This window comes from Penaeus japonicus, unplaced genomic scaffold, assembly GCF_977035675.1.
Source record: "Penaeus japonicus unplaced genomic scaffold, GWHDUDI00000001_assembly GWHDUDI00000019, whole genome shotgun sequence".
Taxonomy (NCBI): domain Eukaryota; kingdom Metazoa; phylum Arthropoda; class Malacostraca; order Decapoda; family Penaeidae; genus Penaeus; species Penaeus japonicus.
In genome coordinates this window covers 18,856,762-18,869,261 of record NW_028234421.1, presented here as the reverse complement: position 1 = coordinate 18,869,261, position 12,500 = coordinate 18,856,762, and the positions used below count along the sequence as shown (strand labels likewise).

At 37.0% G+C, this 12,500-nt stretch overlaps 1 protein-coding gene across 6 annotated transcripts in view; it reads right to left on the bottom strand.

Annotated features, from left to right (window-relative positions):
• The window catches only part of LOC122256791 (uncharacterized), a 12,586-nt gene extending 1,286 nt beyond the window's left edge, over window positions 1-11,300 (bottom strand). Inside the window, exons 1-7 of one of the 6 annotated variants that reach the window (XM_043021723.2) lie at window positions 11,076-11,300; window positions 8,780-8,904; window positions 8,371-8,510; window positions 7,936-8,123; window positions 5,084-7,622; window positions 1,667-1,777; window positions 1-803 (exon numbers count right to left, since the gene is read on the bottom strand). The exon at window positions 1-803 is cut by the window's left edge and continues 1,286 nt beyond it. In XM_043021723.2, the coding sequence (XP_042877657.2) occupies window positions 670-803; window positions 1,667-1,777; window positions 5,084-7,622; window positions 7,936-8,123; window positions 8,371-8,510; window positions 8,780-8,904; window positions 11,076-11,213 (3,375 nt within the window). In that variant the 5' untranslated portion in view covers window positions 11,214-11,300 and the 3' untranslated portion in view covers window positions 1-669. Of the gene's footprint in view, window positions 810-1,666; window positions 1,778-5,083; window positions 7,623-7,935; window positions 8,124-8,370; window positions 8,511-8,779; window positions 8,905-11,075 lie in introns of all 6 variants that reach the window. The other 5 variants (XM_086547478.1, XM_043021727.2, XM_086547482.1 and 2 more) reach the window with 5 other exon arrangements.
• Between the last annotated feature and the right edge of the window lie 1,200 nt (window positions 11,301-12,500).

Here is a 12,500-nt window from a genome sequence, read left to right as displayed (position 1 = left end):
CTAATAAAATCTTTTAGTTTCAGTCTTCCCATACAACAAATAAAAATGGTAAAAAATATTGCAAGCAAATTGGGACAAAGGTAACTTTAGATATTTACCTTCCAAATCAAATGAAAAAGGGAAATGAACTTCTTTTATATACATAACTAATTCACAATAGTCATTCACAATGCAAAAAATTACAACCTCAGATCAAAGTGGTAATAGACTGGCACTAACATATATGTGAAAATACTGTTTAAATTTCAACAACATTAGAGACATAGCTTGTTTGAGGGGCTTTGTCTGAGCAGAGTTGGATTAGGTGTCAATTTTTTTTTTTCTTAAAAATACAAATGTTGTATGCCTTTTCTTCAACATATAAGATGAGCACTCACTTATATAAAATGAAACAAACAAACAAACAAAAAAAAGTGTTAGCATTTATCAAAATTTCATGTATGAATAAAAATTTTATGAGACACCGTCTACCTATTTTTTGTCATAATATTCTACAGGTCAAAATCTACAAGATGATGTGTCATTCAAACCATGCAGGTAAACTGCTAGTTCATTAATTTACAAAATAATCATTGCTTTTAAAGAGAGTAAATGACTCATTTACACCATTTCCTGAACTCCTTGAATCTCCAATCACACTAAAAACATCCACAAAACATTCTAGACGATCTATACTGATAAATTGCTGTCTTCGCTCGGCCATGATGAGTCAGTTTTGTACATCTTGGCAGGACTGGTTGTCTTTGCTTCCGCAACTTCAGCAATGGATTTAACATTGCCAGAGCTGGTGTCTAACGTCACATCTGCAAAAAAGAACAAAGATATACGTTACAACAATTTTCTCACAAACGAAAGCAGAAAGTGAAAAAGCAGAAAGTGAAAAACAAGGCTATCTGACTTGTTCACTTTCTTTGCATGAAAAGTCAAGTGTGTATTTTGATGCACTAGACTATTTATTGATGAAGTGAGATTTCAACTAGTGTAAGATAATGATCCTCCTTTTCAAAGATCCCTTCAGCTGCCAGGGAAACATGTCCCTTACAGAACTGATTTTATCAAATTATCAAAGATGGCTGGTGATTTGTTAAGGTAGGTCAAGTGTTGCTGTTTGTTCCTAATATAATGCAGGCAGGTCAAACTGCGACACCAGTCAGTTACCAGTCTCCAAAAAAAAATTACACCAAGATCATCTTTCATCATGACAGAAATGAGTCAATGAACTAGGTAGCAAAGGGTGCCTGATGTGGTTAAAATTCATAGAGTAATGGAAAGTTCACACTCTAATGAAAAATTAAGAACTAGATTAAGGACCTGCAACCTGTACAGTTCCATGGCAGTGATACTTGATTACTTGATATTCTTAAATAATCATTCTATTGCTATTCTCCTCATGGTCCACTCATGTACAAAAAAGAAAACACTGGAGATTTTCAATTGTGTTTTCAGTGTCATTATACACATGCATGCATGCACGAACACACGTATAAATAAAGAACTGCATATATCTATATCTGTATCTGTATATATATATATATATATATATATATATATATATATATATATATATATATATATATTCAACCATATACACAAATAGACAGGTAGAAAGACATACACATATATATCTGTTATGCATTTCTAAAGGTCCTTTTCTAGGTATACATACCAATGGATTTGACTTTGCCATCATCAGCTGATGAGTCACTTGCAGGAGACAAGGGGCTGTAGGTGTTGATCCTCTGGCTGTAGTCCACTTCTGGAAGGTTTATTTGCTTATCTAAAATATAGGCTATTGTAAATTATTATATACTTAACATGTAGTTTGTAGTACACACCAGTCCTCAAAACAACCATGGCTCTTTTACCAGTGTAATGAAAACACTCAAACCTTTTAGTTATTGTGTGTAGGATGGTCAACAAAGCTAGAATACCCAGTTTGTAAGTGAATCATTATTCTATTACCTTTTTAGCAAACTGTATTTATCTATTCGTTTAGTTGATGTATTATTCTTATATGGATATGCTATTTCTTTAAATTGTGTCTCACCTAATCATAGTTTCAAATGGTTCCAATTATGTTATATTATATCTTAAGCCAATATTAGGATTCATCATAACCATAACTTTCAATATAAATAACTTGCATTCCAATGTAACCCCTTTATGCTCATTCATTGTTTCCCTATTTCATAAAATTCATTATCATGGTAATTCTGTCAATGTGTGCTTGGGATATGATTTTCTCAAATTATCTGATATCTTTATGTGTTTAGGTTATCAGTAAACTCCTTGTAAACGGGTGGAAACATATTGATGGGATGAGCGATTTTGCCCATTAGCGAGGCATGTAAGGTGCCACTGCCAGTTTGGCTGTTTTGCCAAGTGAAACTAGATGTGAGAAGGAGTATATATAGCTATAAATATTGTTTTTCTTTATTATTATAAAGATAATGTTATGCTAAACTTTGTACTTTTTCTTCCATTAATATGTAATAGTGATGTTACACTGAGTGTACAGACATATATCACTCCTATATGAAGACAATAAAGACTAAACTACAGTCTCCTACCATGATGAAACAAAAAAGTGGAGATTTTCAGTACCCTTATGTATAAATGAACAGGAGTTGGGCAGAAAAAAAGGTTGTGGGGCAAAACATGTCTCCCTTGTTCCAGTGACACTTTTGAATGGCAGCCCCACATCAATTACACAGGCCTGTCTGCATGGGGTTAAAAGCTCCCTTTTATTTGCGGGTGATGTAATGACGTTTCAACTTTAATTCTCCTTTTTACATATTTTTGAAAATGAGCTTGGAATATGATCTCAAGGCATACACACAGGTGTCCCTTTAAGCAAAAACACTGTGTATAACCAAGAATCTTTTCCTCCGAGATAATATTTTGTGAGTGTTTAGTAGTTTCTTCTACATGGAGGTAAATATCGATCATCCGTTGGTGTTTTATTAAAGGAGTGTGACTGTCTCTTGATTTTAATTGTAACCATAATCATTCTCCATGTCCTTTGATACTCTCAAAGTTATGTATATCATGAAAATTTGCATCTTATTTGGAGTCCATACATTTTCAGTGGTATTCTATTTAATAAAAAAGTATTCACAGTACTTTTATTGACTACTTATATCAAAGCCAAGTATCTTTATTTGCATTTATTAACTGTTTACATTAAAGATAAATATTCTCATTTTCTATGTCTGAATATGAAACACCACTAGCTATGTCTTTTGCGTTATACTTTCTATTCAGCTCATACTGCAGTATCACCAATTTTTAGCCTTTATAAATGTCTCTATTTTACTTCATTCTTCATGCAGTTTGCATGTTCTTCATCATTTTGGTGTGCAAACATTTTTTTTTCATCCTTCATGGTAATGAAGAGCAAAATTATTACTAAAAATGTACACCTTAAAAAATACTATTTCTGTGTTTGTAAAAAAAAAAACTGAGCATTCATCTTTGCTACTTTTTTCTCTAATCCACAAGAGAAAGGTCTAACAGAATGGTAAACAAGCACAAATCTCTGCAAGTTAGAAAATATTGGCTATTGCTGTTCACCAGATTATGCGATTATCAAGTACAGGCGAAAGTCTTAGTATCAAAGGAGCACTATTACTGTGTCCTATTCTTCAAAAAGACTTTATCAAAAACACTTTAAAAACTCAATGAGAGCATGAGTCACCTTACGTATCAGGCATGGCAGTGTGTCAAAAAGAATGTCCCTAATAGATATCTGTTCTTAAATAGTTCTCTGACAAAGAACTCTGAATATTAGAATGATATTTTACAAGCCTTAATTTGAAGCTTTCTGTACCCTTCTGTTCAAAATGGCATGGGAATTATCCTCGCTAAACTAAAAATGTATGTTAATTCCTGACGAAGATATCACATTTTCTCCCTTGTAAAGATTTTATCTCAGTGAGAACACTTCTCATAGTATTTGTATTCATTAATGCTAAGTACTTAGTTGTCTCCCACTGCCTTCATTCTTATCAAACTGGACTTGTGAAATAAATGAGTGTTTTCATACTGCTGGTTAAACAAAGGCACCATGATTGTTTGGACACACAAGAATTAAAGTTATAAAAAAAAAAGTGTGAAAGACAACCCAAAACAAAGAAAAGCATTAAAACAATTAAAACACAATCAACGGAAGTACAGAACAAAAAAAATGTTTAGAAGCACAAAAAAAATAAATAATTGCCACATGATATACCATAACACAAAAAAACAAACACAAAAAGTAAAACAGACATGCTTTAAAATCATATTAAAAACTTTTCATAGTTGACAGTGAGTCTGGTTTATCATTGTTTTTCTCTACACAGAAAATCAAACACTTAATTTTGGAATAAGAATAACATATCATGTATGTTTGTTGCATATATTTAATAAAATTTGTCTATGATGACATACATGTAATAAGAAACACAATAAAGTATTCGTAATAATGTTCTGAGTTAAGATAATTGGAATTCAGTTACTGATGTCACAAAATACACGTGTCTAATTCCATTTGGAAATATCAACAAAGAAAAACAGGGGAAAATATAATGCACATATGAAAGTGAATAAATATCTCAACATTTGTCAATAAATATCTAGATATACATGATATTGCTTTCTCATATGGGAACAAAACAAGGAAGGAAAAAGTATGTACAGATTCAGAATCATTTTGCTCAATCCAACAAGGTATTGGAGCATCAGAAGTCAGCATCTTAGGAGAAAAATCATGAATGGAAATACAAATAACTGCATGACAAAGCTTTAGGAATTGAGTCTTGTTTATTCCAAAAAAGCAATGTTATGCCAAAAGAGAGACATGAAACACTGAAGTGACAAACACTGGCCCACATGAGATACAACCACCATCCCAAATTTAGCACAATCTAATTCCTCAGAAGGACAAACATGTATTTATCCACTGGAGAGAATTGTCAAATTTTTGGATTCATAACTTTAAATGATGAAAGTGAAAAAGAAGAACAAAAAGTGCTAGACAGAAAAAAAACTAAAAGAACAGAAAAAAGGGATCAAACTGAAATCAATTCGAAGGAAGTCTTACCATACTCTCTGCAAGAGGTCCTGTTGCCATCATCCTCTGGGGTCAAGAGGGCATAGCCGCTAACAATGACGGATCCCTGGTCAGCTAGCCGTGTTGTGTCGCTTGCTGCCAGGCTACTGTCTGTTCTTGATCGCTTGTGCTTCGGCGACCCAGAAGAACTATTGCTGGAGGAGGCAGAGCTGCAGGTTGACATTCTCCGTCTCTTTCCCGGATTCACTTCTGGGTTGCATGGCTGCTCCTTACTTGGCTGGTTTAAGGGGTTGGCATCGCTAATACTGCTGTACTCTTGGATTGCGCCGTTTGCATCTCTTATAATTGCTCCCAGCATCTGCATGCACCTGAGAAACTCCTCCAGGCTCACTTTCCCTGCTAGGTCACTGGCTTCAACCGACAACTGCAGGTCCTCTTCGTCAAACCACTCATGGCACTCCATGTCCATCTCGTCAGGAATTCTGGTCACTGTCTTCAAATATTCTGAGAGTTTGCATTCTGACTTGCAGCTCTCAAAGCCCTCAAAGTCATTCACTTCACCCTTCTTGTTATTGTTGTTGTTGTTCCCAAAACCTTCAAAGGATTCAGGCTGTGAGTCCTCATCACTGTCAAAGAGGGCCTTGGGTGTCACCACTGGGGTCAGGTCGGGCGTCTCCTCGTCCTCTTTGGTGTAGCACAGTAAGATGTTGCCTTCGTCATTGACCAGCACAAAGCTCTCCTCTTGCAGCTGCATCTCCTGCAACTCAGTGCTCTTCTCATCCAAGACGGCTCTCCTCTTTGAAGATTGTTCCCGCCTGGTCTCTGAGCTCCTTGTCTTTTTCTCTGCCTGGGAATCCTCCTCTTTCCTCAGCTTACGTTTCTCTGTGTTGGGTTTGTCTTCCTCCTTTACATTCACTTTTTCTCCCTTGATATTCTTCTTCTCCTTTTCCTTCTTAATCTCTCTCTCTTCCTTTTCTTTTTTGCTGTCTTTGTCATCTTTCTCCTTTTTACCGTCTCTGCTTTCTCGATCTTCTTTCTTTCTAATATCTTTGTCATCTCTGTCCTTTTTGTCTCTGAACTCTTTTCTACTATCACGCTCTTCCTTGTCACGTTTGCTTTCCTTCTCATCTCTCTTCTTCTTCTCTTCTTTGTTTTCACTCTTGTGCTTTTCTTCTTCCCGCTTACTGTCTTTCTTGTATTTTGATGAATACTTATTATCGCTTCCTTCTAATTTCTTATCAGTCTTTTGACTACTTGCCTTACTATCAGATTTACTGCTTGATTTGCTCTCAGATTTGCTGGACTTTTTGTCTAGCTTCTCCTTTGATCTGCTGTCAGGTCGATCATTTGACTTGCTGCTGGACTTCTCACTGGACTTCTTCTCTGACTTTTCGCTGGCCTTGTCGCTGGACTTGCTCTCTGACTTTTCACTTGGGGTGTCGCGTCTGCTCTTGCCTTCTGAGGACTTGTCGTTGGACTGGTGGCTGGAGCGCTCCTTGTCCTTGTCTCCTGAGCTCTTCCCCGAACTTGAGCCTTCCTTGTGGGAACTGGAGGAGGAGTCGTGGTGGTGACCCCTCGAGCGGTCACGGTCTCCGTCATGGTCCTTGTCCCTGCGGTGGTGCTTCTTGTCGCGGTCTCTGTGGGAGTGGTGGTCATCGCGGGACTTGGAGTGCTTTCTGTCTTTCTCCTTGCTGTGCCGGGATTCCTTGTCCTTGTCTCTGTCTTTGTCTTTGTCTCTGCTATGGGAGTCGTGCTTGCTCTTGTACTCGGTCTTTCCCTTGCTGGACTTGTGTGATGACTCATAGTCAGAATAGTGCTTTTCCTGATAACGAGGGCGATCCCCATGCCGCCCTTTGTTGTCACTGTCGCTGAGCTCTGAGCTTGAGGAGGTGATTTCGCCTTCAGATTTCTCAGACTTGGCCTTCTCTTCTGTTTCCGATTTCTCAGAAGTGACACTTGCCTTTGAGATGGAGGCCTTGCTCTCTTGGGAGTCTTCGTCTAAGCTTACTAGGCTTGTACCCGACAGTATTGTGTCGTCCTCTTTCCCTGCTCCGATGCTGGAGTGAGAGGGGGTCTGCATGGGTGTCTCCGAGGGAGTCACAACTGGCTGAATGGCAGGCTGAGAGTTGAAAGGTTCTGTAGGCTTGGGTTCCAGGTCTTCAGCTTCTTTCATGGGTTCGCTTTCAAGGGACGATTTGGATGCCTCTTCATCCTCTGCAGCTGGTTTTTCATCCACGAGCGGGGTGGAGGTAGTGGACCGCAGATCCTGCATTACTTTGGGGCTTTCATCCAGCTTAGATAGGTTCTCTTGTGACTTCCTACTGCTGGGTGATCCTTTGCCTGAGAGTGGGGAGAAGGTGAGGCCAGAGGAATTTGAAGATATACTGTCGAGAGACTGGTCATCGAAAAGAGGTAGTGGGGGAGGCTTGGCTGCTGGCAGTGGCTTACTGTCTTGTTCCTCATCCAAGTTTAGTCTCTCAACATGCCCAGCGATGGCATCTGGTTGATCTTCTGCCTTTTCATACTGGCTGTAACTCCCAAAGCCATCTTGGGCATTATCATCCACAGACTGAAAAAAGTGTAAAGGAAAGATTAATACCAGTTACAACAAGGAGAAGATGAGGCTCCTTTGAATATCTACTAACTGATGATACATAGGATACTACAGAGAAGTTAAGACATATGATTACAATAAAATTAACAAAAACAAAAAGAAAGCATACACTCATATAAAAAAGACTGTTCCACAACACACACCACATGAAAGCTACCAGACCCAAAACATATGCAAAACGTCCTTTCCTCAATAAACCGCCTTGGAATACCAAACTGATTTTAACCTTTCCATTCACAATTTCCCCACAGAGATCCAGGGCACAGACCTTCATTTCTGCATCCTGGGGTGTTGGTGGGGACTTGTTTAGACTGTCAGGGGACTCTCGTGCCAAGATGTCATCCTCCTCTGATGAGATGACGTCTGTCTCCATGGGAATCAGGCTGGGCTTGGTGTCCATGATATTCAAGCCTGGATAGGGCTGCCCAGTGTCTTGTGGTTCCTTGCTTGTGTCTGCTAAGAAAAGATCATTTAAAATTAATTCAGCTTTTTAAAACCTCAAGAGTAATTTCCAAAGAACTCTAATGACCAAAACCACTTACAATCCTTTTAACTGCATTCACAATTCAACTCTCTTCTTTCCAGGACATACTGGCATCCAAAATATCTTGCAATAATCTGTCAATGAACTCTAAACCTACACATAACCAGTGCCTGTTCAGTTCAAAGAACATCTGGATTTATTAAGACATGGATCACTAACCCTGTCTCTCTCTCTTTGGCTTGTCGATCTGAAGGAAGGTGTAGACGGTGTCCTCCACATAGGGGAGGATCAGTGGCTTGATCTTGGGGTTCAACACCTGGGTGATAATGGCATCGATGCCGGACTCTAGGATGCCCAAACTGTGAGGACGAGACGAGTAAAAAATCAAGGGAAGGGAAGTGAGAGAAAGAGAGAGAATGAGAGAGAAAAAGGAGAGAAAGGAAGAGAGTAAAGCAAGCAAAATATAACCCCCACACTGGAACCCAAGTCATCTAAACTGTCAAAAAACTAAATTTTTACTGATCTTTTTTTTTTCTGTATGTGACATAAAAAAAAAAAAGTCATAAAGACAAACAGACAAAGAGATACACATGAATGCACAAAAACAACAAACAAATCTACAACTTACTTTTGTACATGCTTTCGCACCCCATCACGTAATTGGTTTTTGTTCAAGTCATTCTTCCATGTGTTCTTTTCCAAGAACTTATTGACGTGGCCTTCGACACGCTGCCGAAGGTTCTGGAAAGCAGGCTGCAAGAGAAATTATTTTATTAGCAGAGTGTATAGGGAAAAGTAATATTTAGCAAGCACAATGCCAACACAATATTACGAGAGGGGACTTGTATAAACTTCTACTTGTATAAACTCCTGTAAAATGATGAACCAAGGGTTCTGGAAAATTATTTGTATACCTGGACATAATAAAAAATGCACATGTGACACAAACACACACAAACATAATAATATTATGGAAAATAGTACATCACAAGGTGTGTGAAGTCATCACTATGATACACTTGTCAAAGCATAAGACTGTGACAATACATCCATTATAAATATATCACATTACTTCATCATATTTATCTTTTGAAACTACACTAGAAAGAGTTACGATACCCAACGGCTGCAAGACTGATCATGAATGCATAATCATTAAAGTGAAATAGTCTCCAGATAAGTAAACAAATAATTATGTAAATGACATTTCAAGGCTGTATGTCAGAGCAAATTGGTTTCAAAACTGCTGCTTCCACTCTAAATCAAAAGATCATTATTGTGCATCAGCCCATATGATGAGACCACAAGGAAACTAATTTCCCTTTCCCAGATGCTTTTGAGTCAGGTCTGCCTAGCATTAACTCTGCATTAATTATATCTACCCTGACTTATTCTTCAGTGGAAGGCTAACTTTGTCAATGATGTGAACCAACTTGACTAGTAGAAGGAATGACAAGTATGTAGTAGGCTGATCTGATATCTTCTAAACGCTGAGGAAGCATTTTTAATGAGAAACCATATTCTCAACGAGACAGAGCCTGACGAAAGTGGGGCAAAGGGCCTATCTCCTGCCAATCCCTACTGCCCTTCCAGGTCCATCAGTTCAAATCTTCTGACATGCTGCCGGAATTGGGACATATGGGAAATTACTGACACTTCTGGATCTGAGCGCCAGCATAACTATCATACAACCAATATGCCACAACAAAATGAGAACCATTTCCTCATTTCAAGTCCTTTTTTCAGTGATTTAAAGAATTTTCGCCTTCTTATGTACAAAATACTATTACTATAGATAATACAAGATTCAAAGAATACATTTAAAAAAAAGGAAAAAGTTAAGAAATCTAAAGTCATTGGTCAATCTGTGCTGGTGTATTGCTACCTAATGTATTGAAGTATCAATATTACCAACAGTAAAAAGAACCAAAATCAACCCCTCATGTACAATGCAAATCGCAAACACGATATTTTTGCATTTGCACCTTATTTGCAAACAGACTTAAATGTCTTCACACTCTCAAGCCATTGTGTAATAACATGAACTTAAAAAAAAAGAAGTATATCTTGAAAAAACTTGTAAAATAGGCTAAATAGATATCTAATTGAACAAAGAAAGTTGAAACTGGGAAAAGGACAAGATATACAAAATGTTATTGTTACTTCAGTATTATTTACTTAGTGAAATAACCAATGGTATGGTATCCACTTCTACAACAATTTGGTGTATAGCAGGACTGATTAAAAAAAAAAAATTAAGATGTACTGCCTTAACCCACTCATGACGGGGGCATTCTAGCCTTGCATGTTACAATGCCAGGGCTCTCAAACGCATAGGCCTAAATCAGTTAAATAAACGATGCCATATGACGTCACCCAGCGAACGGGCCTTGAATGCGCGGTACCCGTGGTATACCACCCGTCCAGAGAGGGTTAAAGAAGTTAGTGCTAATAGAAATAAGCACACACACGTACACAAAAAAAATATCATTACGTTAATTAGTAGCTTGGGAGTATCAAAGCGATTTTATTAGTATTTTTTTTTTATATGCCACAATTTCCCTCCTAAACATCATGTTCTCTACATCTAATGGGGTTAATATTATCGTCATAGTTCATTTGCTATGGAATTATTCCAAATTCTTAATTATATGCTTATTCAAATTTACTATAATTTCTATAACTGAAGATAACATAACAGAATGTCGGGAAAACTACTTACGCATCTGCTATGGAATATATTCGCACCAAGATAAGATACCGAATATTCTCTCTACTTAAATTTATAGAGGTAAATCACATAACTCACATCTCTTCTACATATATAACACTCCCCCTAAGAACAAAACTTGCCAAAAACGAGGCAAGAAACGAAGTGAAATCCGCAAAACAACAACAACAACAAAATAACTATATTGGCTTACCTTCGTGTCAACATCAGCCAAACATTCTTTCCGGAACTGATCGAATATTCCTTTTGATTTTAACTGTCCAACGATGGCTTCCACAAGACGAGGATCTCCCGGAGGAAGCTGTGTCACTGGGATGTCCATTGCAGGCATAAAAGGGGATGAAATCGGTCAAAAAGCGTCTCCTCTTCTCACGCAGCTCCTTTCCCTTTCCATGAAAACAAAACACAAACAACCGTCGCTCGCAGGGTTAAAATTTTTCGCTGATCCCTGATACAAACACTTTTTTCTTGTTTCTTTTTCAAGATCGAATCAGTACTTATATTTCATCATTGTATTTATATTATTACCACCAGTCATATGAATTATTTCCCTTTCCGCGTAAAGAAATCAGAAAATACAAAGGACGACCGCGGGATTAAAACCTTTCGTTTATCCCAAATATGCAAATCTATCTTTATACTTATCCTATTCACAACTCTCCTATACCCACAACATCCTACGTTATTTGGAAGGATTGCCTCGACTCCCCCCACCCCTCCACTGCCTTGCTCCATTTCAATATCCCTAAAAAGATGCGACCCTGGCAGAAAATGCCTTTCATCTAAAAATGACTCTCTCCGCCTATCACTATTCTCATATTCCGAAGAACAGGTTCTGCTAAATATACTAAATACTTTCTCCTTGTCTCCGTGCTCCCACAGCGGTAATGACAAGCTTCTACCACTATTTCGGTTCATTTTATCATCATTATGTAGGATGGTGATGATGATGATGATGATTGTAGCAATTATAGGAATAATGATGATGGTAACATGATGATAATGGAGATAATGATAATGATAAAGATAACTATAATAATAATAATGATGATGATAATAAAAAACAATAATAATAATGATACTAAATACAATAATGATAATGGTAATGGTAATGATGGAAATGATGATGATGATAATAACGATAACAATAATAATGATGATAACGATAACAATAAAAAAAATCAATAATGATGATAACGATAATAAAGTAATTATGATAATGATAATAGTGATAATTACAATGATGGTGGTGATAATAGTAGTAGCAACAATAACAGCAACATTAGAAATGCTAACGATTATAATGCTAATAATGATAACAATGATAATAACGATAATGATAAAAACGATAACGATAATCACGATAATTCGCTTTATCGTAAGATGAATAATGATGATCAATTTAACCATTATTATTGTTGTTATTGTCACCATTATTACCATCATTAAGATTCATATCAGCACATTTATCATCATCAGAATCATATTTACAATCATCACATTATTATCATCTTTTGAAATATTTTTAAAATCAATACTATTAAAAAATGACAAGATTCTACTAAGTCGTTTGGGATGATGTCACAAACAAACATATGTTGTGTGAAAAAAACTCAGA